The sequence below is a fragment of the Pongo pygmaeus genome, chromosome 8, assembly GCF_028885625.2.
Source record: "Pongo pygmaeus isolate AG05252 chromosome 8, NHGRI_mPonPyg2-v2.0_pri, whole genome shotgun sequence".
Taxonomy (NCBI): Eukaryota; Metazoa; Chordata; class Mammalia; order Primates; family Hominidae; genus Pongo; species Pongo pygmaeus.
The window spans coordinates 53398496-53414225 of NC_072381.2; the positions used below are offsets into that span (position 1 = coordinate 53398496).

At 49.0% G+C, this 15730-nt stretch overlaps 1 protein-coding gene across 7 annotated transcripts in view; it reads right to left on the reverse strand.

Annotated features, from left to right (window-relative positions):
• The window catches only part of ARHGAP22 (Rho GTPase activating protein 22), a 209292-nt gene that overhangs the window by 97776 nt on the left and 95786 nt on the right, over positions 1-15730 (reverse strand). For all 7 annotated transcript variants that reach the window (XM_054436169.2, XM_054436172.1, XM_063669869.1 and 4 more), the window contains one exon: positions 10600-10687. In XM_054436169.2, the coding sequence (XP_054292144.1) occupies positions 10600-10687 (88 nt within the window). The remainder of the gene's footprint in view (positions 1-10599; positions 10688-15730) is intronic.

Genomic DNA, 15730 nt, shown 5'->3' on the forward strand with positions numbered 1-15730 from the left:
ACAATTATTATGTGTCAATTTAAAAAATTAAAAAATTAGAATAAATAAATATATATCAAGTACTCCCAGTGAAAATTTAGTGTCTGCATGGAAATGTGCTTTAAGTGTAAATACCAATTCAGACTTGGAAGCAAAAAAGAATGTGGAATATTTCACTAATGTTTATTTTGATTACATATTGAAATGATAGTATTTTGGAGCCAGTAGTTTAAATAAAATACACAATTAAGAATAAATTCACTAGTTTTCTTTCCTTTTAGTTTTAAAAAAATTTTAAATTTTTAGTCTTTGTGAGTGTGTAGTAGGTGTATATATTTATGCAGATGTTTTTACATGTGTACTCACTAGAAAATTTACAACAACAAAGATGGCTTGTGTTACATTTCTATAGAAGAGCGCTGCTCTAGGACACGATTTTGGCCAAAGGAATGATCCTGCTCAAGGGGCCTCTTTCCAGGGAGCCTGCAGGAGTTTCCCACACCTGGTCCTGTGCTGAGCTGAGAGAAGTGAGGCTAAGACAGGAGAACCCCACTGCAAAGCCAGGAAGTGTAAGAGCCACTCCCATCTCAGGGGTGGGGATCACTCGCAAACTTCTCATCTAATTTCATTTCTGTCATTACCCATCATCTGGCGCTCTGCAGACAACCTCAGCAGGGGCTGTGCGAGGTCAGGCCAAGACTCAGGCTGGCTGGTACCAGGTGCCGAGATAGGCCGGTATCAGCATCCTCCCCGCTCAGGCGGCGGCTAATGTGATCAGGGATGCTCTGGGCATGTCAGACGCACAGTATCTGTCTCCTCTGCGGAGTAATCTGTGCACACTGGCTCCCCTTCAAGGTCAGGCCTTCCTTCAAGACAGCAGGCAGCAGTCTCCTATCTGCTCCAAGGGCAGGCTGGATAAGGCCAGGCAGCTACAAGCTCCATGCCTGAGGGCGACTTCAATGACCTTGTGTAGCCATAAGACAGGCAGGAACTGGCTCCCTCTGGGCAAACTTGGCTATAGAATGCCAGCTGGTGCCATTCTACTAGGTCAAGCAGACACATCGGAGGTCACTGGGCCAGCCCTCTCATCTTACACAGGGGGAAACTGAGATTCAGAGAAGGGAAGAAACCTAATCTGGTTGCCCTTGAGAGCTAGGATCTGAGCTGAGTCTGGAAGCCACTTAAACAGGCCCCAAGGCAGAGATGTTGTTAGTGATCAGGACTCCCTGGCTTGATCCTGGAGAACTTGGCCCATTGACTTGTAAATGCACAAAAGACTCAGGGCTCTACTTTAAGCAGCCTGGCTTCTGCGCTGCCTCCCACAGGGGTCCCTGTTACTCCTGTGGTCTTTTCTGTCGACACTAACAAGGTGGGGGTGGGAGCACAGAGTAGACATTGGTGGAGATGCGCATCAGACATTACAGTCCTTTTAAGCCCCTCAGTTGGTCTACCCTGAGTGATCTTTCTAACACATAGTTTTGGTTTTATTTTTAAGGATTCAAATGTACTTTACTTCTTCTATAATGCCATATTTTGATGGGCACATGGAGCTTTTACTGGACATCAATTATGATTTGTGTTTTAAACAATTCAGTATGACACCAGCTGGGATGATTGCTGATCTCTCCATTCCGTTAGGGGTGACCCTGGCAACAGGGCACAGATTCCATCCGATTCCAATTTGCGTTGCAACATAGGTCCATACGGGCAATAGAGAAAGAGGCTCCGCTAGCTAACATGGCATTACCATATCTGTCATGAAAATCATGTGTACATTTCTGGCGGCTCTGCCTTTCCATTGTTTGTTGAATGCTTTGAACTCCGAGGTTACTTACTGTGCTGTTGGCCAAGGGAAATCCTGAAGCTGAAGATAAAAGTGTCTCAGTCAGGGACACCTCTATCAGAGCACTCATCACACGGCATTGTGATGGGATTGGGTTGCTGTTATTAATCATAACGATTAATGATTAGAGAGCATGCAGGGAGGACGGGAGCTTATCTAGATCAGGTACCTACTATGAGCCCAGATCTGGGTTCTCAGTGAATCCTCACCTCAACCCAAGGTGCTTGGCAATATTCTCACCCCCAGTTTTTGGGACATTGAGGCTCGGAGCCCTCTGTGACTTGTCAAAACCCACACAGTCCCTGAGTAGCATGGCTATGCTTGCATCCAGCTCTCCCTGACTCTGGCATGGAGAGATGGGTGGTCTGGAACAGCACTGACTAGACGCTGTGAGGCCCTTGGTGTCTGTTGAGAGTGTGTGGAAAATGGGCACAAACAGGAAGATGGCTCCCAGACTTGCCTCCCCAGCTCTTCCTCGGAAGCTTCTTTTCTACATGCAGACACCAGCTTGCCCAGGCAACATCTGCATCCGTGTATGGTGTGTCTGGCGACAATCAACCCTATGGCCCTGATTCCCATGGGACACAATGCTAGCTTTGCTACTACCATGGTCTCTGAAGACTGGTCGGAGCTGAAAACCCAAGACCTCAAAGCCATCCCTATCCAGGCCTCCTATTGCCTGCAGGATGCCCATCTGGTGTTTGGGGAGTTGGGGGGAGGCCCCATGGAGCCCAGTGGGAGGGAAGGAGCGTGGACCTCTGTGGGAGAGCAGAGAGCTTGCCAGGCCTCTGAATGGTACAGCTGGCCCCCAACTCTCCTAACCCTGATCTTGAGAAATATGCGGCTCCCAGCCCAAAGCAGACAGGTGCTCCAGAATGGGGACTAGACCCAGGCCTCAGAGGAGCTGTGGTACCCTTCACCTCCTTCTGCACCAGAAAACAGAGCACTCTCCTCCTCCTCCTTTTCCTCAGATCCAGGGTGGCCATTCACGTCTTCTTCGGGCTAATCCTCAGCACTGCACACTCAGGTCCTTCCCCACAAGCAGGAATTGCTCCTGAGTGTGGGGGGCCGTCGGCTCAGTGCAATGTTGAAAAGGCACCCCGTCCTGGCCCCTTGTCTAGCACTAGGAAAGGGCAAGGCCAATGATGTGACATTCAGCCCTACAGAAATATAGTCATGGACCATCTGGAGCAGTGAACATTTGACAGAGACTGGCTGTTTGTCATCTACTCTCCCCTCTGGAAGGCACCCAAGTTGCTTTGGCGTCTCCTTGCCCCTACTAGGCGAAGCCTTGGGAGGGCTGGTCCAGATGCCAGAGTGGATAGGCCCTTCCTCACCACCCCAGTGTAGTCAGGGGTGGGCATGTAGCTTAAGCACAGATACTGAGACTTTGGGCTTTCGGCAAGTGAGCCATGCCGGGATTGCAGAGCCAGGCAAGATTCAACCTTCCCAGCACAGAGCACCACCCGCCCGCCCCTCCCAGCTCCTGGCCCCGCGACAGCCCAGCCGCCTGCCCCATCCACAAGTGTCACTCCCATCCCATCCCACCCCCTGGTTTCTGGTGAATTTCCCCTTTGCTAGAGTTAGCCAGAGCTGGATTCTGCAACCCGCTCCCAACAGGACTCTTAATCTCCACTCCCCTGGCCCCACCCCATTTACAGTTACTCACTAGAAAGATTTATGGCTCTGGTCTCAAGCCTGCAGCCAACCCACTTGGTTCCCTTTGATAGCACCAACCCACTTGGTTCCCTTCAATAGCATTGTGCTAATTCCAGAAGACGGATTTTAGCAATGAGTTACAAAGCTTAACAGATGACCTAATTCATCTCACCAAACATGGCCGTTTTTTGGGGACAGGCCTGCTCTGGGATCTTAGCAACTCTTTTTGCCCAGAGTGCCAAAGCAGGCCTCTCCACTCCCCACCCGTTCCTTGTGAATTTAAAGGGAGGCCTAAACTTGGCCTGGGGCTGGATGCCCACATCAGCAAAAAGCCCAGGTCTGAGAGGCCCCCAGGATCAAGTCTGCAAGGAGCAGACAGCTTTCAAAGGGCTGGGAGGGGCAGGGTTTGCCAGGCAGCTGCCCTGGCAAGAGAGAAGTACCAGGTGGGCAGGACCTGGGGGTCCTTGAGTTTCAGTCCCTTTGTGGGGCCTGGCTCCTTCATGCCTGCCCCGGGGGAGCTAGCCTCAGCAGGCTGAGGAAGAGCAGGGCTCTGGGGTTAGGGTTGGCTCAAGCTGCAGTTCCACCTCTCACCAGCCCTCGGATCCCAGCAAGTTACTTAGCTTGTCAGAGTCCCAGGGGCCTTGCCTGTTAGATAGGTTAGTAGAGGTTAGTCCCAGGAGTGTGGTGAGGATAAACGTGGTGTGCTCAGCTTCATTCCTTAGAAGGAACTCAGTGAATGTTTAGCCCACTAGCACTCATACACACCTTGGTCTACAACCTCAGGCACTCAACAAATATGATATTTGTTAGAAAGAATCATGTTAATTCTATCTCCAAGCCCTATGCTCCCAGGCTGGAAGGGAGCTGAGTCCCAGCTACTATTGAGATGGAGGGAAGGGGTCCTCTTTGCTGTGGTCAGGCTTACATGGGGCCTGGCAAAGGGATGGGCTGTTCTTGGTCCCTCCTGGTCACTTGATGTCTTTACCTGCAGTCACTTGGGGCTGGAAGCTAGGTAGCTCCCCTGCCTTTCTTGACCATGGTGTGTCTGTCTGAGGTGGGACCCTGGTGCCTGGAGCCAGCTTTCCTGGTGGCACCATGCCTGTCACCTTTCTGGGGCATTGCTGGGGGCAAGGTGACCAGTCTAGGGGAATGCCTCTTTCCCCACCCCGTCCACATCAATTATCTGGGGTGGGAGAGCAGGCGATTTCTGCTTTCTGCTCCAGAGACCTCACCTTCCCCTGAGGCAAGTGGCCTAGGGATTAAAAAGGGCCAGGAGATCAAAGCACAAACCAGCATCTTATACATTATACGGTCCTCCTCCTCCTGGAATAGTAATTATTAGAATTAAAACATTGGTTATAGCTTTACCTGCCCCCAATTAACTCAAACCTCCTCTCACTCACTCCCCCTGTGAGGCCCATCTCATTCACCCTTCCAGGATTCTAAGTCCCCCGCTATCTCTACACCAGGGGCGGCCTCTCCACCTTGGACCCTGAGCCTGCTCAGCAGTGTTTTTTGCAAGCCCTCCAGATGAGGCGGAGTCTCGCTAAAGCTTGAGAACCACTGCCCGACACCATTCTCCTGCCACAGAGGACAACTTTTCATTCTGGCAGAAAGCTTAACCTCCTGTTGCTTCTAATCCTTACATTAAATTCAGTTACCTATGTGCTGAGCGCCTTGGAACTAAGGTGTGAAGGAGACACACAGCCCCCGTGCCCACTGTGCTTGCCCATTGCTGCTTCTGCCCAGCTGCTCTCCCTGATTCTTCACCTGGATGACTCTCATTTAACCTTCAAAGAGCAGGGTCATTGTCACTTTATCCTGGAAGTCCCGTGTACTCCCTGCGTGCATCAGGGTCCCCTCCTCCAGGCTCACACAATTGCCTTTTTACTCTCCTCCTAGCCCTTCTCATCCTGTGAGTCAATGCCTGCCTTCCTGCCTGTCTCCCCGACCTTGTTAATTCTGTGAGGGTAGGAAGGTGTCTTTCTTACTCCAAGGTAACAGATCATTATACAGAATGGCAGGACTACTGACTGTTCACCAAACCAGCCTCGCCTTCCTCCTGGAAAGAGCTGGACTGCATTTCCCAGACTCTCTTGCTCCTAGGTGTAGCCACGCAACTGCATTCTGGCCAATGGGCTGTGATGGGATGATGGGGCCACTTCCAGGCCTGGACCAACACATCTCCCAGGCATGATGGCCTCCTAGCATGGAAACAACTAGGATGCTTTTTCAAGCCACAGGTTTCAGATGGCGAAACCATGAAACAGGAAGATGCTGGGAGACCAACTGCCTGCCAATCACAGGTGTTCATTTTTGACTTTATATGAAAGACAAATAAATTCTTGCGTCAAGATCCTGAGATTTGGGGGTTATTCCAGCAGTTCACTTACCCTAATACAAAAAGCTAAGCTCACTGGAGAATAAACATGAAATGGTTTTACTTTCCCAATAACTATGCTTATCACTTCCCACCTTCCCTTTGAGTCGCTGCTCACTTGGTGATTTTCCCAGGGTCCAGATTGTGTGCCACTCTTAGTTATTCTAACAGTCTCATTAAGGATCTCTCCAATCCTTAATTCTGTTCCCTCACATCTGGTTCAAAGCTCTTTTTGTGCTGCTCCCCCAGCACTGTGGCCCTCGGGGACTGGGGTGTGCTGGCATATATGGGGGTTGCTTCTCCTAGACTCTTCCCTGAACTGCACCCTGGGCACTGGGGTGGGAAGGAGGCAGAGGGGAAATGCAGACCTTTCTTTGCTTGCCAGGCAAGGTTGCAGTTCCCTCCCTGGTGGATGGTGTTGTGAACTGGGGCAGGGGCACCCTCCCAACCAGCTCCTCTGGGCACTGGGGATCTGTTGTGAGTTCTGACCTCAAGTCTCAGTTGACTTCCTGCAGGTGGCATCTTGCCTATCTGCCCTGCACTATGAGAATTCTAGAAAGTCTGACGGCCCATGTCACCCTCTTTTCTCCATCAGTGCCCAGGCCTGTGGTCCCACAGAGGCTTCACATTCTGCTCCTCTTGAGAACTGGATGCTTACGGCAGGAGGTGTGCCTGGCCCCACTCTCTGCTTGGCAGAATCCCATTTGCCATCAGTCCTCAGTTAGATTTTCCTTGCCTGGTAACCATGAAAAGCAAATCTTGTGTGTAAGCAACTGTCCAAGCAAGACACAAATGCCAGTCACCCTTTCTCTCAGCCTCCCTTAAACTTTATAAGTGGTTTTCCTGCGTGTCCCCACAGCTTCAGGGAGGAGACCGTCACCTCTGCCTAAAGCAATTGCTCCCACCTCTCAGTATGCTTTATATACTGACCATGTTGGGGAAGCAGTGGCAGGCCACAGCCACAAGAGGACAGAAGTCCCACTGGCACTAAAGCCCCTTTATAACAGTGTTTTCTCTGTGTCTTGCTCAGTGGCTGGATGTGCAGGTTCTCAGGTGCTTTTGGAACCAGAGGTGTATGCTGTATCAAGTTCCAAGACCTCCCAGCCCAGATGGGAACAATGCTAGAATCTGCAGGAGGCCCCATATGGCCAGATACCTGTGTTGGAGGGCAATTTTAGTGTGTGGCTTTGGAAGCCAGATGGCTCGGCCTCAAGCTCCACTCCTATCTAGCTGTGCTGTCTGAAAGGCAGGGGGTGGGCAACAGGGCCTGCACTTTCTGGCCCAGAACTGGCAGATCTCTCCACTAGATGGCACTCACAGTATAATATTTCCTCATTTTTAATTCTACTTTGAAAACATTGTCATTTTTTATATCGTTGAAGAGCACAAATAGAACTATGGCTTAAAATTTACGTAGTTGATTCTACGCATGACCATCCTTGGAATTCTGTCACATTTCCAAGAGTTGTCAAGTTTTTCCTCCTTTTGGGGGTGCTGGCTGGAGAGTGGGGGACCCACTGTGGTGTGACTGGTGCCACAGGCCAGCACAGGCATAGCCTGGAAGTGATTGGGGGTTTGTCCTCCTTCCTCATATTCTGCCCTGATTTCCCGGCCTAGGCCCAGACCCCAGGCGGGGCTGTTAGGCTCCTTCCTGCGCCTGTTAGTTCACTGCTCTCAGAGCCTGCCACCCGGCACCCTCGGAACTGTAGGAGAAGCCCCTTGTCCCCTCAGCTGCACCTGCCGCCCTTCACCCACCCAGCCTAGATTTCCTCTTGGTCTTTGCACATTTCCCCCGGGGGCTGTGCTTGGTGCACACTGGCACAGCCCACTTGGTGATACTTCCTGCTCCTGCCTCCAGGTAACTGTGCTTGGCCTAGTGAGGATAAGTCCTTATTGTGCCTTGAGCTCAGGAAGAAAATGTCCCCAGACTTCTTAATGGCAGAGACTGACCCCTGCTCATCTCAGGACCCCACAAGGCTGGCTCAAAGCTGAGGTCACACTAGAGATTTGCTAAGTTGGATGTGAATGGGTTTCTTGGCCTTCCTGTGACTGCATGTTACTGTGGTTTAAGGTAGATTCATCCAATCTTCTTCTTATTCATTTTTAGCCCCAACATGGCCTATAGCGGAAGCCTCAGTCAGCAACAGCTGTAACAGGAAGCCCACCCTTCTGGGGTCAGGCTGACCTGGGAGGGTCCAGGCTCCCCTACCTTCCAGCTGTTTGGCCTCAGGAGATTCACCTTACCCCTCTGGCCTGACACCTTCATGGGCTGTGAAGGATGGGGAGCTTTGCCAGCTGCAGCCAGAACCAAGCATGAGCTTCCAGTGCAGGCTCCCAGGTCCCATCTGAGCAGGCTGATAGGAAGCACCCTAAATCCGGAGTCCCCAGTGGGAGAGGAGCAGAGAGGACCACTCTTGGGCCCTGGACAGCACTGGCATTGTGCTCTGCTCTGCAGATAGCTGCGCCGTACTCTGCAAAGGCTGACTGGACCACTCACCGCCCACCACCCATCCTGCTCTCCCTGAACTGCTCAGCAGCTGCACAAAGGCTGGAGGGCAGAGATGGGCAGCTCTGGGGAGCAGCTCTCAGGATCTGCAGGAACCTCGTGCAGGCAGGTTACTGTTGCTGTGCTTGAGACAAAGGAGTTCAGGAACTTTCCTTCCCGTAACAAAGTCCTTAAGCCCAGGTGGGGAAAATGCTAGAATCTGTAGGGGTCCTCAGATGGCCAGATGCCTGTGTTGGAGGGCAAGGTAAGTGTGTAGCCCAGAATGTCTGGGCTGAAGCCCCAACTCCGCCACTAGCTGTGCGTCTCTCTAGGGATTCTTTCTAATCCCCATGGTTTGTTTTTGTACAATAATTCTGACGACATTCCCTATCTTAGAGGGATGTTGGGAGTATTGTGGGAGGCAGAATAATGGTCCTCAAAGATGTCCATCTTCTAATTTCTGGAACCTTGTGACTATGTTACCTTATATGGCAAAGGGTCTTCTCCTACTACCCCCCCATACCCCCAACACCACTGGCAAGAGTCAAATAAACTCTTGTAAATAGCTCTGACCCAGATAATGAACATGCGCACAGGCGATGTCCCTTATCTGGTCTATGGGGCACACACTCAGTGCCTTTCTGAATTGATGGCTGGAGTGTGTTGACCTCTACCTTCTAGTTCTGGCCTCGACTCACTACCCCTCTCCCCAGAGCCAGGGGCCACACCCCTCGCCTAGATGGCAGGGCCCTGCCTACCTCACTACTTGCATTTCTTCTCTATCTGAATAGCTGAGGCCTTTTCTCCTGGTTCCACAGTCAACCTCTGTTTTCTACTCCATACCCCAGGATCCCTTTGTTACCACCTTCTGATGTGCAGTTTTACTACAAAGATTCTTGCATTAGATGAAAAGGAATACCCAAGTGAAACCATAGGTACTTGAATTTTGCACAGGTGCATACAGTTGGAAAGGGTGTTTCTGCACTTCAACTTCAGCCTGTGCCCCTGTGAACTCTAGTATGGACAGGACAAAGGTAGACATGCCCCTATCCCAGGCAGGATCTGCTCATACCTGTTCCCAAAGAGCCTCTGCTCGTGGCCTGAGCCTGGGGTGCTCCCTCAGTGGACAGCCAATAGATCATTTCTCAGGATGGCTGGGGTGGCTTTACTGCTTTGCGACCAGTCATAGACTTACTGGTTCACTGGGCCACAGTGAGGCCCTAGCACACTCAGTTCACAGCCACCACTTCCCAGGATGTCTAAATTCAGCTGACACTCTTGGTACCCTTCCCAGACCCCTCAGCACTCACTGTTCCCATCACGCTGCCAGTGGTCTCCTTCCTCAAGCATCTGCAAATGTTCCTGAAGGCTGTCTCTGTCTGCAGAGTTTGGTCCATGTGAGGGTAGGCCAGAAATGTCGGTTACTCCCCAGAAAGAAGTTCTCAAGGACTTGGGGGGTGGGAGTGGGTGGGTAGAGACCCAGCCTCACTTCTTGGATGAGACCCCTCTGAAGCCTGTTCTGCACTGTGTCCAGAAGCCCCTGTGGGAACTGAGCCAGGATGCCTGCAGCAGCAATCCACTCACTAGCATGCCCAGGCTGGCTTTCTTCCCTTCTCTGACTCCCTTCCTCATGCCAGATCCTTGTCTCAGGCTCTGCTTCTGGGGGAGGCCAAGCTAAAGAAAACACTGGCTGACAGCAGAGCCGGCCCTGCTATGTACACTGGCTTCTCTGCAAGGCACTTTTACTTAGTGCATTAACAACGACATTGTCAAACTTGGAAGTTTAAAATATTGTTTTGTAACTGCTAACGTGACAGTAGAGCAGTTCTTTAGGCAAAATTATTCCTCTTCCTCCTGCCACATCCCAATTCTCTGCCTTGGAATTTATAATCATCCTTACTTAAATATTCTTGATCTGTGCTAGTGTTTTTCCCTGGCTTTATTTCCAGGTATTGTGTTTAGATTTTCACCCTGAGATGTTCCCATTGACTAGTTTCTTTCCTTGCATTTATCGTGAATTTAAAAATCCTCATTTTGCGTTACCCAAAAGCTCATTGTCCAGATAATTGATGGGACTTTCTAATTTCTTCCCCATGTGAGTATCCTGTAGATTTGGCCCACATTTCCGAGTCATGCCTGGAGACTGTGCTGTGGCTCCTGCGGGAGGAGTGTCATGAAGGTCTGCCCTTCCCAGGCCAGGGGCATGGCAACACCCCCACCAGGGCTGCAGAGCTGGAAGGTGCTCAGGCCTACCTGGGCTGATCTCAAAGAGGTGCTTCCCTGGGTCCTCGGGGCCAGGAGGAAGTTCAGTCACCTGTGTCCCTTGTAGAGAAATAAATCCCTAAAAAGGAGGCAAACACAAACACAGGAGCATGAGATGATGGGGAGGGGACTGCTGTCGTCAGGGTCCCTGGAGAGGAGAGGTTAGGACCTGGGGCCCTCCAGGCCATGGCTGGGAAGGCTGGGCCTCAGGGCTTGGCACACACCTCCTCTCTCAGGGAGAGATGAGGCCTACTCAGGGCCCCAGGTGGATTAAGGTGGACACTGTTGTTTGCATACATGCTTGGAGGAGCTCTCCCCACAGGCAGGGGGAACTCTGGAGCAGGGGGGAAGGCTCCCACCACTGGGAGTGCCCGATCCAGTGTGCCACCTAAGCCTTTCTGGGCCAGCAGGGTTTTAGGCTGGACAGGGTCAGGGAGAAGCCTGGCACTCTGGCTCCTGAGGCAACATGGGGGAAAGGATCAACAGATCTGTGTGCGTCCAGTCCTGCCACCTCTTGGCTGGGTGAGATTTCATTTCTTTATCTATGAGATAGGAGTCAGCTACCATGTACACGGTACCCCACTACAGAGAGTGCCAGGTGCCTGGAGTGCGTGTGTATGCATGACAGAGGGCGGCTCCACCTGCTCTCTAGTGCTGAGGTCTGGCAGCCGGGCTGAAAGGTGCAGAAAAAGAGCATGAGGTATCGGGATGGGGAGGCTGGCTTTGAGTCCCAGCCTTGCACTTCCAGGCTATGTGACCTCAGGTAACCCGCTCAATGTCTCTGAACCTCAGTTTCCACATCTGCACAATGGGACACTAACTCACATGTCTCAGGAGGGTTGAGATGCCAGATTCCCACGTGGTAAGTCCTACTCAAGAGGATGAGGTGTTAAAACCGCTGTGATTGACCCTTCCCCAACCCCCAGGCTAGGCAGGGCCTCCTTTATCCTCCTTCTGTATGTCAGTGACTGTGAGCTGTGCTGAGGCCTTTATTTCATTCATGCTTGGTTTTGCTCAACTCAGACTTGGTATGGCTTCACTACACATTTTTGGTCCTCTCAGTGGGAAACCCATTTTGAACTCCATCCCTGAACCAGCTACCTGGGTTCAAATCCTGGCTCAGCTACAGGAACGTTGTTCAACCTGTCTGTGCCCCAGTTTCCTTATCTGTGAAACAGGAATAATAAAGTAATTTGTGGGGATGTTTGGAGCATCAAATGAATTAGTACTTGGAAGTTCTTAGCACTTAGTACTGGTACACAGTGAGAACTGTGTAAGTGTTTGCTAAATAAATGCCTGCTATTATTGTATGTCAGGGCTCCACACCCAGTGGGGCACCGCATCCCTATGTCTGCATTTACCCAAGTGAGGGGCAAAGTCACCTGCTGTATTCAGGTCACCTCCTGCCCCTACACCCCTGTGTACTCACAGAGTACAGCCCCCCAATATTTTCCAGGAAAATCCTGGCTTTCACAGGGTGATGGGAGCCTCCCATGTGCTGCTGGAATCTTGTGCTGCAAGGACACATGGAAATGCCTCTTCTCATTTAAGCAACGTTAATGTGGAAAGGCAGAACATCGTCCTTACCCGCAGATGCTTGCTTTAGAGGAATTACAGCAATAAACAAGAGAAGCAGCTGGTAATCTTTGTAACTGAATTAATGGTTACTTTCTTGCTAGAGAACTTGGAGCTACTGGAAATAAATTAGGATCGCAGCCCCAGGATGGAGAAATGTGCTCATTAGAGGGTGTGGGTGAGATCCATCACTGGCTAATGGGATGCATCTCGGGCGTTTGCTGTTTCAGTAACAGAGTCCCTGTGTCATTCTGGGTACTTTGCTGTCTTTTTTCTGTGTCCCAAAATCTGTCATCCATACAAGGAGAGTAACAATATTGACATTGACATTGCTTTCTACTATAGCTAAATGGAAAAGCAGTAATAGCTTCTGTTTATGAAGACTGTACTGTATTCCTGGCTCTTTGCCTAAATTATTGGATTTAACGTAGAGACCCCGGGGGGTAGATACTACCATTCCTGTCTTCCCAGACAAGCAGACAGAGGTCAGGAAGGTGATGCAACCAGCCCTGTGCCCACTGCCCACAAGGGTGTGCTGGGGACATCGGCTCAGGTGTGCCCAATGCTGGAGCCCCAGGCTTTATTCTTTGCTTCCATATCTTTATCATGGCAGCCACCAACTGACTTTGTTTGCAAGAAGCCACAGTGGAGAGCCAGGCTGTGACTGTGGGATCCACTGTTCACTTCTCAGGGGAATCCCAGTGTGCCCCCCACCACTGCAGGGGCCCTAGCACTGGCCCTCAGCTGCCCAGATTCCTCTGCCTCCCACAGGTCAAGAATGTGGCTCTGGGACTGGCTGGGGGTTGGGGGCCTGGGGAGCAGAGGGAGTCTGCTCTCTGGTCCCTGATATGACATTTGCTAAGACTGTGATGAAAAGATGTGAATGAGTCAGAATATAGCATTCAGCTGAGACACTCAGGGTAGGTCTCAACATTGAACGTGCCTTGGAGTCACCCCAGGGCTTGTTAAAACACAGAGAGCTTGGTGTTTTGGTGGTATTTAACAATGGGGTCTCTGAAAACTATAAAGTATCCTGATTTGGAGTGTTTGCTAACTTCAGTGATATAAATACCCTCCCCCTCCATGGCCCATTTTATGACGTCATTGCATGTGGAGCTGAGAAGAGATGCACCATAGTGTTTGCACCACATGGATGCAATGGATGTCAGTAACCTCCAGAGCTTAAGACAGTACGTGAAGTCATAGTACATTAAGTTAGGAAATGATATATTTTGAATACTTTTTAACCTTTGTTTTTACTATAACTTATTTATCGGTAGTTTTTTGTGATTTAATGTTTTTGTTTTTGTTTTTTTGTTTTGTTTTTTTTGCTTTTTTGGGTCTGGCTCTGTGGCCCAGGCTGGAGAGCAGTGTTGTGATTACAGCTCACTGCAGCCTCTACCTAGTGGGCTCCAGTGATCCTACCATCTCAGCCTCTATTTGGGACCATAGGTGTATGCCACCATGCCCAGCTAATTTTTGCTATTTTTAAATTTTCAGTAGAAACGAGGTTTCCCTATCTTCCCCATGCTGGTCTCGAATTCCTGGGCTCAAGCAATCTTCTTGCCTTGGCCTCCCAAAGTGTTGGGGTTACAGGTGTGAGTCACACCACCCAGCCTGATTTAATTTCTAATAATGTAAGTGTTCAATCAGAATAGTGCTAGACCCCACCCTTGAGTTTCTGACCCTATAGGTCTGGGGAAAATAGGACCATTTGCATTTCTAACCATTTTTCTGATGCTGAGAGCCCTGGGGAATACACTTTGAGAACCACTAGTCTAGGGACACTAAGGGAAGGTGGCCAGAGGATGACACCTTTTTCATGAGCTCACTCAGCACCTTGGTTTCCTTACCTGGAAAATGAGGACAATAATAGTATCTGCTTCATGAAGCTGTCCTGAGGATTAAATGATTCGATATCTGGCCCCAGTGGCCTTTGAGAGACTGTTTTTTGCCAAGATTCTGTGCTTTAGACGCATGCAGGTCACAAGAACCAGTACCTGCTTCTAGCACCTCAGACAGCGCCCTCAACTATGAGGGTCCTGGGAATTCTTTGAGGAGCCCAAAGTGAGTGTCAGCACTTTGCCAGCTGGCCTTCCTACTATAGTGCCAGGTCAGGGCTTAACTGTTTGTATCTCAGAAGGAACCAGGCACACAGTTTGCACCTAGAACGGCAGTTTGCAGATGGGCACCTAGGTACAGAAAGAGTGTGCAAACTCCAGGCACATGATAGATTTCTACAAATATTGGGCCCTTTCCCCCTTCCCCATGTGTCCGAGCTCATGTTAGTTTGCTCTGTTAGGGAATTGCTCAGCCTATGTATCTAAGTTCCTCCTGAGAGGCTGCAGCTGACTTAATGCATCTCTAGCTCCATACAAATGCAGTCCATTGGTGTAAGTAGCTAACGGACAAAGGATGTGCCATTTCATCTGCTTCTAGGAGGGCTCAGTATTTGCAAGTTTTAGACATTGCAAAATTTCTTTCAAAAAGTCTTTATCAAATGATGTTTCATCAAAAATGTATGAGAATGCCCATTTCTGTATGCTGTTCCCATTGCATGGTCGTTAAGTGCTGATTGGCCTTTTAAATGGAGAATCTTATGACATATTTATTGACCATTTGTATTTCTTCTATTAATTCCTTGTTAACATCCCTTATCCACTTTTCTATTGGGTTGTCTTTTATTTTAACAATATGTATTTTTTAACGTATTTATTTATATTGGATAACCCAATATGTCAAAAAAATCAGCATTTCAACAAGTAATCAATATAAAAGTATTAGTGAAATAGTTTACATCTTTTATAGTAATCTTTGGAATCTACTTACAGCATATCAGATTTACATTCCAAGTTTTTATCAAATATATGTGATCTGTATTTCGATCTTATCAAATTTGAAGTAGATTCATACACCCAAATTGTTTCAGATACACTGTAGTAGGTAGAATAATGGCTCCCCAAAAGATATGCCTGTCCTAATCCCTGGAACATGTGAATATGTTATGTTACATGACAAGCATTCAATTAAGGTTGCAGATAGAATTTAGTTTGCTAACCATCTGACCTTAAATCTAGTAGTATTAGAACTCCAACTTAATTATTCTATTTCAAAATTGTCTGGCTATTCTAGGCCCTTTAAATTTCTACATGAATTTTAGAATCAGCTGGTCAATTTCTATTAATAGAAAAATGCTTACTGGGATTGTGATTGGGATTGCATAGATCAATTTGGGAAGAATTGACATCCTAACAATAGTAAGTCTTCTGACCAATGAACACAGTATAACTCCTCATTTATTTAGAACTTTCATTTTCCCCAACAATAATAACTCATTTTTTAGTTCAGTAGATTTTTGCAGGCTTCATCAGATTTTTGACATAAACAATTATGTCGGGTATGGATACAGTTTTACTTCTTCCTTTCCAATCTGAACAACTTTCATTTCTTTTTCTTGCCTTATTACACCAGGCAGGACTCCATGAAAGTGTTTTATGGAAGTGGTGAGAATAAATATCATTATCTTTATCCTGATCATAGGGAAACA